Below are 18,759 nucleotides of genomic sequence, written 5' to 3' on the forward strand. Positions count from 1 at the left end.
CCATAGTCATGTGTCTATGTATGTATTGTGTAGTGCATGTATCAGTCTCCATCTTCTCCACGGAGAGCGTGCCCAGCGCTGCATTTTCATTTCCCTGCCTTGACATGCAGGTTCGCTCCCCCCCCCCTCCCCATTGCATGCCAAGAGATGTAGTCTGTGGGTACAGATATATTCTTGCATGCACAGAGATGTAATCACATCTTCGGCCTACATCTTCCGGCATGCATTGCGGCAGACGCACAAGCACGACACTGCCGGGAAAATGAAACCGCGGCACTATGTGGGCTCTCAGTGGGAAACATGGTGCACTCCATGCGGACGAGAGGGCATAGCAGTAGCCCCATGTAAACAAGTATTGCTGCTTCCCCCCCCCCCCCCCTAAAGGCAAAGACCACGAAGAACCACCCTTATGGGGAGATTCTTTAAAAAAAATACATCTAATGTGCTCATTTCACATCTCTCGTTTGAGATAAGTGCACTGCTGTTGACCTCAGGTCGACATTCTCGTTGTGCTGTAAATTCTTGGGAGTACTTTGCTGTCTCTCTCCTAGCAGAAAACTGAAAGCAGAAGTCCTCTGTTATTGTCTCACACTGCCCTCTATTGACAAGTGCGCATAAATACACATTATAGCAGTATTATTTAGAAGCAAGGAAATCTAACAAATAAGAATTAATAAAAAATGAGCTAAAATAAATTGGCCCGGAGCACTTGCAAGCCTCTAAATAAATTGATTGCTAAATGGTTAAAAGCCCATCTGGGCGTGCCTGGTTCATGGTTTGGGTCACACCTAGCTTCCCACAGTCTAGAAGAGAATCAGACTTACAAGGTCTCATCTTCCCGATAGTGGATGACCGCTCTCCTCTCACCCTCTTTGCCTTCCTCCTGGAACCTGAAATATTTCTCAAACACGGAGGCAAAGCAGTTCCGCTTCAGCATGCCGGCCTGGTGGACCACGGATTCGCGGTTCTGGGGTAAGTTTTCCAAATCGTACAGCAGAGACACATTGTAGCCTGCGCAGAGAGAGTGTACATTGTCACACCGTATGGTATCACCAAACACAGCAAAGTACATTTATCACACCATCCGGTGTCACCAAACACAGCAAGGTACATCATCATACCATCCGGAGGCACCAAACACAGCAAGGTAAATTATCATACCATCCGGAGGCACCAAACACAGCAAGGTATATTATCATACCGTTCGGAGTCACCAAACACAGCAAGGTACATTATCCCACCGTCCGGAGTCACCAAACACAGCAAGGTACATTCTCACACCACCGTCCGGAGTGACCAAACACAGCAAGGTACAGTGGTGTGAAAAACTATTTGCCCCCTTCCTTATTTCTTATTCTTTTGCATGTTTGTCACACTTAAATGTTTCTGCTCATCAAAAACTGTTAAAGGGACTCTGTTAAAGGGACTGCATGCGCAGTACTTTTCACGGCGGCCGGCGTGAAAGTACTGCGCATGCGCGAACAAAGCGCGCATGCGCAGTACTTTCACGCCGGCCGCCGTGATGACGCGAGGCGGCCGGCGTGTGACGTAATCGGCGTCATATGCGGAAGGAGCAGCCCGACACTCGGGAGAGTGTCGCCCGGGCTGCGGCCTGTCAGCCATTCCGGAGCGGGGTGAAGAAGAGGAGCCAGGACGCCGGAGTGGGACCTCCCGACCAGCACTGGGCTGGAAAAAGCCCCTGGTGAGTACAACTTTCCTTTTTTTTCTGAGCTCGGAGTCCCTTTAACTATTAGTCAAAGATAACATAATTGAACACAAAATGCAGTTTTAAATGATGGTTTTTATTATTTAGTGAGAAAAAAAAACTCCAAATCTACATAGCCCTGTGTGAAAAAAGTGATTACCCCCCTTGTTAAAAATAACTTAACTGTGGTTTATCACATCTGAGTTCAATTTCTGTAGTCACCCCCAGGCCTGATTACTGCCACACCTGTTTCAATCAAGAAATCACTTAAATAGAAGCTATCTGACACAGAGAAGTAGACCAAAAGCACCTCAAAAGCTAGACATCATGCCAAGAACCAAAGAAATTCAGGAACAAATGAGAACAAAAGTACTGTAATTGAGATCTATCAGTCTGGTAAAGGTTATAAAGCCATTTCTAAAGCTTTGGGACTCCAGCAAACCACAGTGAGAGCCATTATCCACAAATGGCAAAAACATGGAACAGTGATGAACCTTCCCAGGAGTGGCTGGCCGACCAAAATTACCCCAAGAGCGCAGAGAAAACTCATCCGAGAGGCCACAAAAGACCCCAGGACAACATCTAAAGAACTGCAGGCCTCACTTGTCTCAATTAAGGTCAGTGTTCACGACTCCACCATAAGAAAGAGACTGGGCAAAAACGGCCTGCATGGAAGATATCCAAGGCGCAAACCACTTTTAAGCAAAAAGAACATTAAGGCTCATCTCAATTTTGCTAAAAAAACATCTCAATGATTGCCAAGACTTGTGGGAAAAAACCTTGTGGACCGTCGAGACAAAAGTTGAACTTTTTGGAAGGTGCGTGTCCCGTTACATCTGGCGTAGAAGTAACACAGCATTTCAGCAGAAGAACATCATACCAACAGTAAAATATGGTGGTGGTAGTGTGATGGTCTGGGGTTGTTTTGCTGCTTCAGGACCTGGAAGGCATGCTGTGATAGATGGAACCATGAATTCTACTGTCTGCCAAAAAATCCTGAAGGAGAATGTCCGGCCATCTGTTCGTCAACTCAAGCTGAAGCTATCTTGGGTGCTGCAGCAGGACAATGACCCAAAACACACCAGCAAATTCACCTCTGAATGGCTGAAGAAAAACAAAATGAAGACTTTGGAGAGGCCTAGTCAAAGTCCTGACCTGAATCCTACTGAGATGTTGTGGCATGACCTTAAAAAGGCGGTTCATGCTAGAAAACCCTCAAATAAAGCTGAATTACAACAATTCTGCAAAAATGAGTGGGCCAAAATTCCTCCAGAGCGCTGTAAAAGACTCGTTGCAAGTTATCGCAAATGCTTGATTGCAGTTATTGCTGCTAAGGGTGGCCCAACCAGTTATTAGGTTCAGGGGGCAATTTCTTTTTCACACAGGGCCATGTCGATTTTGAGGTTTTTTTTTCACTAAATAATATAAAACATCATTTAAAACTGCATTTTGTGTTCAATTATGTTATCTTTGACTAATAGTTAACGGTTTTTGATGAGCAGAAACATTTAAGTGTGACAAACATGCAAAAGAATAAGAAATCAGGAAGGGGGAGCAAATAGTTTTTCACACCACTGTACATTATCCCACCACCGTCCGGAGTCACCAAACACAGCAAGGTACATTATCCCACCACGGTCCGGAGTCACCAAACACAGCAAGGTACATTATCTCATCACGGTCCTGAGTCACCAAAACACAGGAAGGTACATTATCCCACCACCGTCCGGAGTCACCAAACACAGCAAGGTACATTATCTCAACACGGTCCTAAGTCACCAAACACAGCAAGGTACATTCTCTCACCGTCCGATGTCACCAAACACAGCAAGGTACATTCTCACACCACGGTCCAGTGTCACCAAACACAGCAAGGTACATTATCCCACCACGGTCCGGAGTCACCAAACACAGCAAGGTACATTATCCCACCACGGTCCGGAGTCACCAAACACAGCAAGGTACATTATCATACCACGGTCCAGTGTCACCAAACACAACAAGGTACATTATAATACCATCCGGAGTCACCAAACACTGCAAGGTACATTATCATACCGTCCGGAGTCACCAAACACAGCAAGGTACATTATCCCACCACGGTCCAGTGTCACCAAACACAGCAAGGTACATTATCCCACCACCGTCCGGAGTCACCAAACACAGCAAGGTACATTATCCCACCACGGTCCAGTGTCACCAAACACAGCAAGGTACATTATCCCACCGTCCGGAGCCACCAAACACAGCAAGGTACATTCTCACACCGTCCTGAGTCACCAAACACAGCAAGGTACATTCTCACACCGTCCTGAGTCACCAAACACAGCAAGGTACATTATCCCACCACGGTCCAGTGTCACCAAACACAGCAAGGTACATTCTTACACCGTCCGGAGTCACCAAACACAGCAAGTAGCAACACAGACATGCCAACTCTGCAAACCAGGGCTGTGGAGTCGGTATAAAAATCTTCAACTCCTCAGTTTATGAAACCTCCAAGTCCCCAAAAATTGCTCCGCCTCAATCCTTGACTCCGACTCCACAGCCCTGCTGCACACAGCACAGAGATGTTTATACAATGCATACCTGGCTCTGGGGACACAAGGTAATTGCCGTACATCTTCTTCAGGACCTGCAAGATCGGATATTTACAGATTAAAGGAAAAAAAAAAAAAAAAGATGCAACTTCATACAAGTAACAGTACAACCAGGATTTACACTTCAGCTTATCAGGCGTTCGTATTGTTGAGTGAGCCAGAGAGAAAGACCATAAAGAAATTCTTCCAACGTGATTGGGTGGACGGCAACCTCTCAAACTGCCAGGTTTCAGATACATTGTTGTAATATTTAATATGCCCACACTCTTTGGCCAATTAGAACGCTTCAAGTTGTAGACATTGTGATTGGAGAACTGTTCCCTAAGGACTTCCACGCAGGCTCACCGCAACCATATTAGCGCAGTTTACCACGTGTGCTGTCTCCAGAGGACCTGCTACTCAATTAGTGACTACTGTAGCTCCCGCAGCAGCTCATAATGGGACAACCTTCTCCTCCTAATTCACAATGAGGTCTATGGGATAGCCAAAAGTGCCTGCTAGCACGATGCCAAAATGAACGGCTTCGATCAGAGAATCTGACCAGAGAGGGATCTGTTGGCTGCGCATACACCACAGACCGATTCTTGATATTAGCATGAAATCTCTCAGGAATCGGACATGTAACGCCGCATCCACCGCCTCCATTGCTGTCCCCCAAAATGTTACCCCCTCCCCGCATTCGAATCTCTTACCTGTCTGGCCACCACAAATGCAGCTGCCCCTCCCTCATTTGCCTCCCACATGGCTGGCGTGCATAACACGTGGCACTTGTAACATCACAAATGCCTCAGCCACGTGGGATGCAAGTGAGGAAGGAGGAGCAGATGGACTCACGGCGGCCGGACAGGTGAGATTTTAATGCACAGACACATTAACATTTGGGAGGACAGCAGCTGCATTCATCCATATATCGCACGCTTATACCGTCATGCACGTGATAGACCACGTTAGCTGAAATATTCCCACTTGCCCAATTAATACATTTGACCAATTGCGCCTCAAAATCAATCAAATCGTTAATCGGGCGTGATCGTGCAGCACCGGTTTTCATTCAATTTGATAATTATTAAATGGGACGGTCAATTGGCAGCAAATCTAGCTGTATGGCCACCTTAAGCTTTAGGCGAATAAGTCTTCTTTGTACTCCATTCCTGTATGCAGCATAAAGTAACTGGAGTCTGAAGAACGCCGATTAGCTCAAAGCTTATGGTTTTTTTCTTTTAAAGGACGCCTGGAGTGAGAGGTATGAGGATGACATTAGTTTCCTTTTAAAGGGAACCAGAGACGAAGCACTCATTTATTTTACCGTATATATCAGTGGGGACATTGAGAAAACACCTACCCTGCTCTCTGTTTCATTCTGCACTGCACAGCTTGTTTCTTATCAGACCTGATAAAATCCCCGACTGAGCATTCAGTCTGGCTTTGCTCAGGAATATTTATAGCGGAGTCTGTGTTCTCTCCTGTCTTTTCAAGTCCAAGCCTGCCCCCCTGCTGGCTGTGCTCAGGAATCATTATAGCTGAGTCATAGCAAAGCCAGACTGAATGCTCAGTCGGGGATTTTATCAGGTCTGATAAGAAACAAGCTGTGCAGTGCAGAATGAAACAGAAAGCATGGTAGGTGTTTTCTCTAATGTTCCCACTGATATATATATGGTAAAATACATGAGGGTGCTTCGTCTCTGGTTCCCTTTAAACAATACCAGTTGCCTGGCAGCCCCGGTGGTCTATTTGGCTGCAGTAGTGTCTGAATCAGACCAGAAACAAGCATGCAGCTAATCTTGTCAGATCTGACAATAATGTCAGAAACATCTGATCTGCTGCATGCTTGTTCGGGGTCTATGGCTGAAAGTATTAGAGGCAGAGGATAAACAGGGCAGCCAGGCAACTGGTATTGCTTAAAAAGGAAATATATATGAGAGCCTCCATATACCCCTCACTTCAGTTGTCTAAGTTAGCCAATAAATGCCATCATCCTGACATCCTGATCGTTCCCTGAATTGCTGCAACTCTTCTACTGTACAGCCGGTGTAACAGACAAACCCTGTTTGATTGCTCTAACTACTCTTTAGCCAGGTCCACTTCTTCAATTATAATTGGCCAATCAGTGACCAATATTACCACCTCTATGTTTGAGGATTTACCTACATAATCTGCTCACATATTCTCAATATCTGTGGACCTCATACTACATGGAGGTGGAGAAACAGCTCAGGAATTGGCCAGCTTTATAACAAAGTGTGTACCAGGCTTTAATGCTTCAGCTTTCAGCTTCAGCTTTCCATAGCGTCTTCTATAAACTAACCTCCCGCAGGCTGCAATGTGCAGCTGGAGTGACTGAATAAACATTGTGGCCAGGGCTCTGCTGACTGTATATTCCAGCAATGATTATGTGAACGTGTTACAGGCCAGGCTGAGGCTGTGATCCAGGAAGTCTGTCGTGTTTCCTGCTCTGACCACACTGCACAAGGCTCTGTTTATTCCATAAAAGGCTCTGTGCTTCCCCCTTACAGGCCGCTGACACTCTGCAGGCTGAGACCGGCAGGGGAACGGGAAGGCTCTATAGGACCCAGACAGGGAATAACACAGGCTAAACTCTCTAAATACATACAGTATTAAATGGACCTGAACTCTTTCACAGGACAGAAAGAAAACAGAGAAATGCACCCTGTATGTATTTAGAGAGTAACCAAGCAGCTCAGGGTGACCCCAACTAATAGGAATGTATAGGGGATAAACGAGACCAAAAAGCCCTCCTACTAAAAAAAGCAAAGCTTGGTGTATTTGCCTTCTTAAAGGGGAGCTGAAGAGAGAGGTATATGGAGGCTGCCATGTTTATTTCCTTTTAAGCAATACCAGTTGCCTGGCAGCTCTGCTGATCCTCTTCATCTAATACTATTAGCCATAGCCCCTGAACAAGCATGCAGCAGATCAGGTGTTTCAGACTTTAAAGTCAGATCTGACAAGACTAGCTGCATGCTTGTTTCTGGTGTTATTCAGATACTACTGCAGAGAAATAGACCAGCAGGGCTGCCAGGCAACTGGTATTGATTAAAAGGAAATAAATATGGCAGCCTCCGTATACCTCTTACTTCAGTTCCCTCTTTAAAAACAGAAAGAAATCCGGAAACGCATGATGTTAATCCTATGTCTATCTGCTTCCATGAAAGCAGGAAGTAGGCGCACTGTAGATGCATTGCAGGATTTCTATCTAAAAATGTTTTTCCGTAAAAGGTTATTATGCTGCTGCTTATCTTTTAGAGCAGAGAGGAAGTTCTGAGTACAGGTCCTCTTTATGACCTGGTGACACTCCCTAGCCCTCCCTCTGCATTCACAGTTGCAGATATAGAGAGTTGTGTGATGGGCACAGAGGGAGAGGCTCAGGAATACTGATGGATGGGGAGCCGCACACTGATCAGGGCACAGGGAGAGGGCAGTGTGTAGCCTCAGTCACATGTGACACTGATCAGGGTACAGGGAGAGGGCAGCGTGTAGCCTCAGTCACATGTGACACTGATCAGGGTACAGGGAGAGGGCAGCGTGTAGCCTTAGTCACATGTGGCACTGATCAGGGCACAGGGGGAGGGCAGCGTGTAGTCTCAGTCACATGTGGCACTGATCAGGGCACAGGGAGAGGGCAGTGTGTAGCCTCAGTCATATGTGGCACTGATCAGGGTACAGGGAGAGGGCAGCGTGTAGTCTCAGTCACATGTGGCACTGATCAGGGCACAGGGAGAGGGCAGTGTGTAGCCTCAGTCATATGTGGCACTGATCAGGGCACAGGGAGAGGGCAGCGTGTAGCCTCAGTCACATGTGGCACTGATCAGGGCACAGGGAGAGAGCAGCGTGTAGCCTCAGTCACATGTGGCACTGATCAGGGCACAGGGAGAGGGCAGCGTGTAGCCTCAGTCACATGTGGCACTGATCAGGGCACAGGGAGAGGGCAGCGTGTAGCCTCAGTCACATGTGGCACTGATCAGGGTACAGGGAGAGGGCAGCGTGTAGTCTCAGTCACATGTGACACTGATCAGGGTACAGGGAGAGGGCAGCGTGCAGCCTCAGTCACATGTGGCACTGATCAGGGCACAGGGGGAGGGCAGCATGTAGCCTCAGTCACATGTGGCACTGATCAGGGTACAGGGAGAGGGCAGCGTGTAGCCTTAGTCACATGTGGCACTGATCAGGGCACAGGGAGAGGGCAGCGTGTAGCCTCAGTCACATGTGGCACTGATCAGGGTACAGGGAGAGGGCAGCGTGTAGTCTCAGTCACATGTGACACTGATCAGGGTACAGGGAGAGGGCAGCGTGCAGCCTCAGTCACATGTGGCACTGATCAGGGCACAGGGGGAGGGCAGCATGTAGCCTCAGTCACATGTGGCACTGATCAGGGTACAGGGAGAGGGCAGCGTGTAGCCTTAGTCACATGTGGCACTGATCAGGGCACAGGGAGAGGGCAGCGTGTAGCCTCAGTCACATGTGGCACTGATCAGGGCACAGGGAGAGGGCAGCGTGTAGCCTCAGTCACATGTGGCACTGATCAGGGTACAGGGAGAGGGTGGTGTGTAGCCTCCGTCACATGTGGCACTGATCAGGGTACAGGGGGAGGGCAGCGTGTAGCCTCAGTCACATGTGGCACTGATCAGGGCACAGGGAGAGGGCAGCGTGTAGCCTCAGTCACATGTGGCACTGATCAGGGCACAGGGAGAGGGCAGCATGTAGCCTCAGTCACATGTGGCACTGATCAGGGCACAGGGAGAGGGCAGCGTGTAGTCTCAGTCACATGTGGCACTGATCAGGGCACAGGGAGAGGGCAGCGTGTAGCCTCAGTCACATGTGGCACTGATCAGGGCACAGGGGGAGGGCAGCGTGTAGTCTCAGTCACATGTGGCACTGATCAGGGCACAGGGAGAGGGCAGTGTGTAGCCTCAGTCACATGTGGCACTGATCAGGGCACAGGGAGAGGGCAGCATGTAGCCTCAGTCAAATGTGGCACTGATCAGGGCACAGGGAGAGGGCAGCGTGTAGCCTCAGTCACATGTGGCACTGATCAGGGCACAGGGAGAGGGCAGCATGTAGCCTCAGTCACATGTGGCACTGATCAGGGCACAGGGAGAGGGCAGCATGTAGCCTCAGTCACATGTGGCACTGATCAGGGCACAGGGAGAGAGCAGCGTGTAGTCTCAGTCACATGTGACACTGATCAGGGCACAGGGAGAGGGCAGCGTGTAGCCTCAGTCATATGTGGCACTGATCAGGGCACAGGGAGAGGGCAGCGTGTAGCCTCAGTCAAATGTGGCACTGATCAGGGCACAGGGAGAGGGCAGCATGTAGCCTCAGTCACATGTGGCACTGATCAGGGCACAGGGAGAGGGCAGCGTGTAGCCTCAGTCACATGTGGCACTGATCAGGGCACAGGGAGAGGGCAGCGTGTAGCCTCAGTCACATGTGGCACTGATCAGGGCACAGGGAGAGGGCAGCGTGTAGCCTCAGTCACATGTGGCACTGATCAGGGCACAGGGAGAGGGCAGCGTGTAGTCTCAGTCACATGTGGCACTGATCAGGGTACAGGGAGAGGGCAGCGTGTAGCCTCAGTCACATGTGGCACTGATCAGGGTACAGGGAGAGGGCAGCGTGCAGCCTCAGTCACATGTGGCACTGATCAGGGTACAGGGGGAGGGCAGCATGTAGCCTCAGTCACATGTGGCACTGATCAGGGTACAGGGGGAGGGCAGCATGTAGCCTCAGTCACATGTGGCACTGATCAGGGCACAGGGAGAGGGCAGCGTGTAGCCTCAGTCACATGTGGCACTGATCAGGGCACAGGGAGAGGGCAGCGTGTAGCCTCAGTCACATGTGGCACTGATCAGGGCACAGGGAGAGGGCAGCGTGTAGCCTCAGTCACATGTGGCACTGATCAGGGCACAGGGAGAGAGCAGCGTGTAGCCTCAGTCACATGTGGCACTGATCAGGGCACAGGGAGAGGGCAGCATGTAGCCTCAGTCACATGTGGCACTGATCAGGGCACAGGGAGAGGGCAGCGTGTAGCCTCAGTCACATGTGGCACTGATCAGGGCACAGGGAGAGGGCAGCGTGTAGCCTCAGTCACATGTGGCACTGATCAGGGCACAGGGAGAGGGCAGCGTGTAGCCTCAGTCACATGTGGCACTGATCAGGGCACAGGGAGAGGGTAGCGTGTAGCCTCAGTCACATGTGGCACTGATCAGGGCACAGGGAGAGGGCAGCGTGTAGCCTCAGTCACATGTGGCACTGATCAGGGCACAGGGAGAGGGCAGCGTGTAGCCTCAGTCACATGTGGCACTGATCAGGGCACAGGGAGAGGGCAGCGTGTAGCCTCAGTCACATGTGGCACTGATCAGGGCACAGGGAGAGGGCAGCGTGTAGCCTCAGTCACATGTGGCACTGATCAGGGCACAGGGAGAGGGCAGCATGTAGCCTCAGTCACATGTGGCACTGATAAGGGCACAGGGAGAGGGTAGCGTGTAGCCTCAGTCACATGTGGCACTGATCAGGGCACAGGGAGAGGGTAGCGTGTAGCCTCAGTCACATGTGGCACTGATAAGGGCACAGGGAGAGGGTAGCGTGTAGCCTCAGTCACATGTGACGTATAGAACGCGGGGATGAAACCAGCCGGCACAATCGCCCTTCTCTGCAGACAATCACATCCAGATGTCTCATCTCACATGCAGGATATTCTGCGGCTCCAGGAATGTTAAGAGTCTTGCTCACATCAATCGCTGCTGAGACACTTGCAGGCCAACACAGCTAAGGGCCCATCTCCACTGACTCACTGACACAGCTAAGGGCCCATCTACACTGACACAGCTAAGGGCCCATCTACACTGACACAGCTAAGGGCCCATTCCACTGTATCACTGAAACCGCTCAGGGCCCATCTCCACTGACTCAGCCAAGGGCTCATTCCACTGACTCACTGACATAGCTAAGGGCCCATTCCACTGACACAGCTAAGGGACCATCTCCACTGTCTCCCTGACATGAGTTTTAATGCTAATTTGTGAAAACTCATGCATATGCACATTATGCATATTTCGAATGCAAATTTTCGTATCCGATTTTTAATCTTCATAGCAACCTGACATCACTGTGACTACAAATGATACAGGAAGAAGCATGTTCGATGGGAACACGGATGATAAAATTTTCATGCAGGACCATTGACTTCCATTACAAACACATTGCAGCGGAGTGATGCCTGGTGTGAGAATCTGAACCATGCAGTCCATATTTTTTCGCATCGGAGCACATTAAGGACTCCACTGCTTTGGTTTCAGTGATAACGCGGACATTCGCACTGCGATTTCCCACTCAGTGGAAATGAGCCATAAGCCGGCTTCCAACTGCTTAACGCACCCCTGAAGTGAGAGGGATATGGAGGCTGCCATATTTACAGTTTTTCTTTTAAAAGGATACCCGAACTGACATGTGACATGATGAGATAGACATGTGTATGTACGGTGTCTAGCACACAAATAACTATGCTGTGTTCCTTTTTTTCTTTCTCTGCCTGAAAGAGTTAAATATCAGGTATGTAAGTGGCTGACTCAGTCCTGACTCAGACAGGAAGTGACTACAGTGTGACCCTCACTGATAAGAAATTCCAACTATAAAACACTCTCCTAGCAGAAAAATTGATTCTGAGAGCTAGAAAGAGATAGAAAGAGGAATTTGTATCAGTGAGGGTCACACTGTAGTCACTTCCTGTCTGAGTCAGGACTGAGTCAGCCACTTACATACCTGATATTTAACTCTTTCAGGCAGAGAACGAAAAAAAAGAACACAGCCTAGTTATTTGTGTGCTAGGCACTGTACATGTCTATCTCATCATGTCACAGTTCGGGTATCCTTTAAACAATGCAGATTGTCTGGCTGTCCTGCTGCTCCTCTGCCTCTAATACTTTGAGTCAGACCAGGTGTTTCTGACTGAAGTCTGACTGGCTCAGGGTCAGGAGGAACTGTAAAGTGAAGTCACTGCGTTGCATCACTGAGCAGAAAACACACAGGCTGTCACGGTACTGAGTAGAAGCAACATCATCTACACCAGAGATTGAGACTGGGCTGCATATGTGGAAAATACAGGGCAGGAAAGGTAGATTTATTTCAGGACACAAACAGAAACATTCTCACATCATCAGCTCCGTGATCCTGCAGCTCCTTGTAAAACTTCAGAGAAATGCTGATCCTCACTTTGGCCTTGTCCCCGTTGGGGTTGGAGATGTGATACAGAACGCCATCAAAGTCTGGGGAGGAAACAACATAAAGGTCACTCTTAGCTCCCAAAACAAAGATTTTCAAATAAGACTTAAGGTTGAATACACTTCTGTCCAGATAGTCAATCTATGTATGTGGAAATAAATGGCTAGACACATTCCACATTTACTTTCTCTTTAACACACACCTCAAGTGAGAGACATATTGAGGCTGCCATATTTATTTCCTTTTAAACAATGCAGATTGCCTGTCTGTCCTGCTGACCCTCTCCCTTTAAAGAAAACCTGTAACAGGAAAAAGGGCCCAGGTGGGTACTTGCCTCAGGAGGGGGACGCTTCTGGATCCTATCAAGGCTTCCTCCGTCCTCTGTCCCGCGGCGGTCTCGCTGGGCCCGTCTGAACGGCGGCCATGTAAATATTTACCTATCCTGCTCTCAGCTCGGGCTCAGGCAGAAATAGCAGATACCAGTCGGGTCCGCTCTACTGCCCAGGGGCAGGCGACTTGCGCCTGTGGAGGAGAGCGCACCCGACTTGGATCGGCTATTTCTGCCTGACTCAGAACCAAGAGCCGCTACTATGTTGGAGCCGGGAAGGTAAATATTGCAGGCGCTACAGCCTAACAAACTGTCGACTGTGGCTTCGGAGGGGCCCAGCGAGACCGCCGTGGGACGGAGGACGACGGGGGAAGCCTCTATAGGATCCCCTACCGAGGTAAGTACCCCTCGGGAGGGCCATTTTTTTTTTTTTTTTTAATTACAGAGTCTCTTTTTAATACTTTAAGCCGTAGACCCTGAACAAGCATACAGATCAGGCGTTTCTGACAGTGACTGGATTCATTGCATGCTTGTTGCAGGTGTCCGATTCAGACATTACTGAAGCAGGATGTCCCTGATTACTTCTGAAGCTGAGCTGCACACAAGTGAGTCTGGGCTTGCGCATGCGCAGTATGGTGGTACTCGGGGATGCGCATACTACCGGAGGCTGCCCGAGGAGTGTTGATCACATGACTAACAGGGACGACACAGGAATGAGGACTGGGAAGCTCTATGTTAGGGGTCAGGAACCTTTTTGGCTGAGAGCCATAAACGCCACACATTTTAAAACACAATTCTGTGAGAGCCATACAACATGTTTCAAACTGGGACAATGCGCATGCGCAGCAGAGGGCTCACATCCCTGTTGCCATGGTGATGTGGATACAGTTGATCCTCCGGGCAGTGGAAGTGTCAGACAAGTCTTCAGCTTCTTTTGGGTTTCAGCAACATCAGCAATTTCCCAGACAGGAGAAATACCAACTAACAGCTTGTACAATTAGCTAGCTGACTTGGGGGTAGATTCACTTTGTAGGACGAGATCCCTGCACTTCAAGTGACAGGCAGCCTATTAGGTCAAAGTGCGGGGATCTCGTCCTACAAAGTCACTGGACCTGACAGGATCCAGGGTGGGACAATTGGAGCGGCCCTTCATTTTGGGGGGAGGGGGGGGGGGGAGCATGAGTAAGTTAGTAGTGTATGCATAGTTAGAAAATGTTACATGCGCTGCCACACTAAGCTGCGCTGCTTGAGCAGTGTAGCTTAGTGAATCCACCCCTACTGATTTGTATGTGAGCCAGATGTAGCCATCAAAAGAGCCACATCTGGCTCCAGAGCCAAAGTTTCCCTACCCCTGCCCTATGGTATCCAGAGGATTCCCTTTGCTTAAAGTGGACCCAAATTAAAAATCCAAGATTTCAGAAATAAAATCTATTTTCTAAATTATAATAAATAGCAGCCTTTTTTCAGCTGCATGATGACAAATATAAAATATTTTACATTTATTGGAGGAACCCCTCCCTTCCTTTCATATTGCCGGGACAGAATCCGGCAAACTGGTGGAGTAGATGGTGTCTGACAATGGAGGGATTGCTAATGGCTGCCACACCTGTATAACCCTAGTTATGAAAAGAGAAGGGTGAAAAGCATGCACTGAAATGCTCAGAGGCTTGAAGGAGTGTTTATTTATCTTTGTATGTGTCAGAGTGCTGCAACTAAATATTTTGAATTCAAAATAAATGTTTGGTTTGGGTCCGCTTTAAGTAACCTGAGGTTTGAAACCCAGCAGAGAGGTTTTTTTAGTGTTAAAGAGACACTGAAGCGAAAAAAAAAAATGATGATATGATTTGTATGTGTAGTACAGCTAAGAAATAAAACATTAAGATCAGATACATCAGTGTAATTGTTTCCAGTACAGGAAGAGTTAAGAAACTCCAGTTATCTCTATGCAAACAAGCCATTAACTCTCTGACTAAAAGGTAGCCATACACTGGCCCGACTCGCGGCCGTTTCGACAGCAGATTCGATCCTGGGATCGAATCTGCTGCCAATCGTTCGCGCTAAACGCACCCGCCGATCCGATTTCCTCCCGAAATCGGATCGGTCTGTCGATTGCGCCGTGCGGGAAATTACCCTCGACCGCCCGCGGGTAGGGTGCGCGTCGCTAGCGGCGGCCGATCCGGTATACATTACCTGACGCTGGCTCCCGGGCGTCTTCTCCGCGCTGCACCGCTCTGTTCCGGCTCCATCCCGGCGCTTCCTGTGTCACTGCAGTGACCAGGAAGTTCAAATAGAGGGCGCTCTATTTGAACTTCCTGGTCCAGGAGTGACACAGGAAGCGCCGGGATGGAGCCGGAACAGAGCCGTGCAATGCGGAGAAGACGCCCGGGAGCCAGCTTCAGGTAATGTATACGGGGGGGGACGACAGGCGGCAGGAGCAGCTCAACAGATTGTGATCGGTTTCAGGCTGAAATCGATTCAAAATCTGTTTGCAGTAAAGGCAGCCATACGATCCATCTCTGATCAGATTCGATCAGATAGGGATCTTTCAGCTGGTCGATCTAATGGCAAATCGACCAGTGTATGGCTACCTTTAGTCTTAGGGGTGGAGAGGGCTGTTATCTGACTTTTATTATCTCAACTGTAAATGAACTGTTTTCTTTTTATCTGCTAGAGGAGAGGTCATTAGTTCACAGACTGCTCTGAAAGACTCATTTTGAATGCTGAGTGTTGTGTAATCTGCACATATTAGAGAATGATGCAATGTTAGAAAAAACACTATATACCTGAAAATAAAAATGAGAATATTTTCGGTACTTATCCGTTAGCCGGGCGCATCCGGCAGGTGGCGCTAATTACTATTCCCCCTCCAGGCCGACATGGATAGTAGGGAAAGATGTAACTCTGGTGGAGCTTTGTCGCCACATAGACGATGCGCCCGGCTAACGGATAAGTATCATATTTTCTTTGCTGCTAATCTTCTAGTAATTATTCATAGTACACAACCAATTCACTAGATCATATTTTTTTTCGCTTCAGTGTCTCTTTAAGGGAGCACTTTAAATTGCTAGTGATTTCCCTTGCTCTGCCAATGTAAATAGATGGGACAGATTCCACTAGAGCGATTGCGAATAGGCAAATCACAATCGGAGGACATGAAACATTTTGGAAGCTTTTCCACTGTAATGAATTGTATAGGAGCAAGCAAATCGCTCCCAAAACGCTACCACAAATTGCTAGCAATTACGCTAGTGCTTTCTAGTGGGTTTCAGGCCTGAAGCGAGAGCGATGGTTGTAAACTGACTCAGTGCACTTGCGCTGATAACGCAAACGCTGAGTACCAACTGCAGACTGCTGATCACTCATTTTTGTAAAGTAAACAGTGGCAGTGATAAGCATCCATTTTAGAACAGTTGCATCAGCATTAATACAGGTGCATTACAACGCTCCTCTGTTAGTACAGAGTGAGTGAGGGAAGGATTGAGTCTATCTAGGATGGATTTAAATTTTAAGTACATCTAAAGTGAGGAGAATATGGATATGGAGGCTGCCATATTTATATCCTTCTAAACAATACCAGTTACCTGGCAGCCTTGCTAATCTGTTTGGCTGCAGTAGTGTCTGAATCACACCAGAAACAAGCATGCAGCTAATCTTGTCAGATCTGAGAATAAATCTCAGAAACACCTGATACACTGCATGTTTGTTCAGGGTTTATGGCTAAAAGTATTAGAGGCAGAGGATCAGAAGGACAGCCAGGCAATCTGCATTGTTTAAAAGGAAATACATATGGCAGCCTCCATAGTCCTCTCACTTCAGTTGTCCTTTAGTATTAAGCACCCATGTCTTGATTTTATTACACAGTGACATTACCAGCATGTTTTTATTTAAAGGGAATCTAAACTGAGAAGGATATGGCTTTTTCCTTTTAAAACCACTTGCCGACCAGGGCTTTCTGCACTGATCGGTGCTGTGTGGGCTCTACAGCCCGCAGCACCGATCAGGAGTGCAGCAGGGCGATCAGACTACCCCCCTTTTTTCCCCACTAGGGGGATGTCCTGCTGGGGGGGTCTGATCGCCGCCGGCTGCAGTTGCTTAGCGGGGGGGGGCTCTTCAAAGCCCCCCTCCGCAGCGCTTTCCGCCCTCTCTACCGCTCCCTCCCTCTCCCTTCCCCTGTGAGCTGCGCAGGACGAAATTCCGTCCTGCGCATTGAAGGATAGGCTTCAGCCGTATGATGTAAACAGCGGTGATTTCTTCCCCGCCTGTTTACATTTTGCCGGCGAGCCGCGATCGGCGGCTCTCCGGCTGTTCACGGAGACACCCTCCGTGAACTGACATGGAAAGGCCGCTCGATCGAGCGGCCGTTTCCATGGTAACCCGCAGACGACCAGTTTACGCCAATCGGCGTTAGCTGGTCGTCAAGAGGTTAAAATACTAACAGTTGCCTGACTTTCCTACTGATCCTGACTCTCCTGCTGATCCTGTGTCTCTGAAGCTTTCAGCCACAGCCCCTAAACAAGCATGCAGATCAGGTGCTCTGACTGAAGTCAGACTGGATTAGCTGCATGCTTGTTTCAGGTGTGTGATTCAGCCACTGCCAAAGAAACTGCCAGGGAACTGGTATTGTTTAACAGGAAACATCCATAACCCTCTCACTTTAGGTTTCCTTTAATGAAACTCGAGTTACAGCATAAAGCTTCCAGAACAGATGAATCCTGAATGGCGCAGTAGGATTGTATTTCCAGGTTCAGCAGCGGTGAGCCATATGACTGCAATAAACCTCTTCACTGAAATGGGGGGAGAAAAAGCTGCTGACACCGACTGTTCCCTGAAATTAGGCACAGATTGAGCATGACTCATATTCCATCCACATTCCATTCTGGAGAGCTGTTTGTTGTATTACAGCTAATGCTGCAGCCCTGACTGTGACTGCTGTGCAGAGCTGGCCTATACTGACATACAGTATCCCATCACTAATGCTGCAGCCCTGACTGTGACTGCTGTGCAGAGCTGCCCTATACTGACATACATCCCATTACTAATGCTGCAGCTCTGACTGTGACTGCTGTGCAGAGCTGCCCTATACTGACATACATCCCATCACTAATGCTGCAGCCCTGTGACTGACTGCTGTGCAGAGCTGGCCTATACTGACATACATCCCATCACTAATGCTGCAGCCCTGACTGTGACTGCTGTGCAGAGCTGCCCTATACTGACATACATCCCATCACTAATGCTGCAGCCCTGACTGTGACTGCTGTGCAGAGCTGGCCTATACTGACATACAGCATCCCATCACTAATGCTGCAGCCCTGACTGTGACTGCTGTGCAGAGCTGGCCTATACTGACATACATCCCATCACTAATGCTGCAGCCCTGACTGTGACTGCCGTGCAGAGCTGGCCTATACTGACATGCAGCATCCCATCACTAATGCTGCAGCCCTGACTGTGACTGCTGTGCAGAGCTGGCCTATACTGACATACATCATCCCATCACTAATGCTGCAGCCCTGACTGTGACTGCCGTGCAGAGCTGGCCTATACTGACATACATCCCATCACTAATGCTGCAGCCCTGACTGTGACTGCTGTGCAGAGCTGGCCTATACTGACATACAGCATCCCATCACTAATGCTGCAGCCCTGACTGTGACTGCTGTGCAGAGCTGGCCTATACTAACATACATCCCATCACTAATGCTGCAGCCCTGACTGTGACTGCCGTGCAGAGCTGGCCTATACTGACATACATCCCATCACTAATGCTGCAGCCCTGACTGTGACTGCTGTGCAGAGCTGGCCTATACTGACATACAGCATCCCATCACTAATGCTGCAGCCCTGACTGTGACTGCCGTGCAGAGCTGGCCTATACTGACATACATCCC

General features: G+C 48.9%; 1 protein-coding gene across 1 annotated transcript in view; it reads right to left on the minus strand.

The window, feature by feature from the left end:
• ARPC2 (actin related protein 2/3 complex subunit 2) overlaps positions 1-18,759 on the minus strand; it is a 113,635-nt gene that overhangs the window by 23,030 nt on the left and 71,846 nt on the right. The window contains exons 3-5 of the mRNA XM_068246114.1: positions 12,472-12,584; positions 4,295-4,340; positions 825-1,011 (exon numbers count right to left, since the gene is read on the minus strand). Of these exons, the coding sequence (XP_068102215.1) occupies positions 825-1,011; positions 4,295-4,340; positions 12,472-12,584 (346 nt within the window). The remainder of the gene's footprint in view (positions 1-824; positions 1,012-4,294; positions 4,341-12,471; positions 12,585-18,759) is intronic.

The sequence above is a fragment of the Hyperolius riggenbachi genome, chromosome 7, assembly GCF_040937935.1.
Source record: "Hyperolius riggenbachi isolate aHypRig1 chromosome 7, aHypRig1.pri, whole genome shotgun sequence".
Lineage (NCBI taxonomy): Eukaryota > Metazoa > Chordata > Amphibia > Anura > Hyperoliidae > Hyperolius > Hyperolius riggenbachi.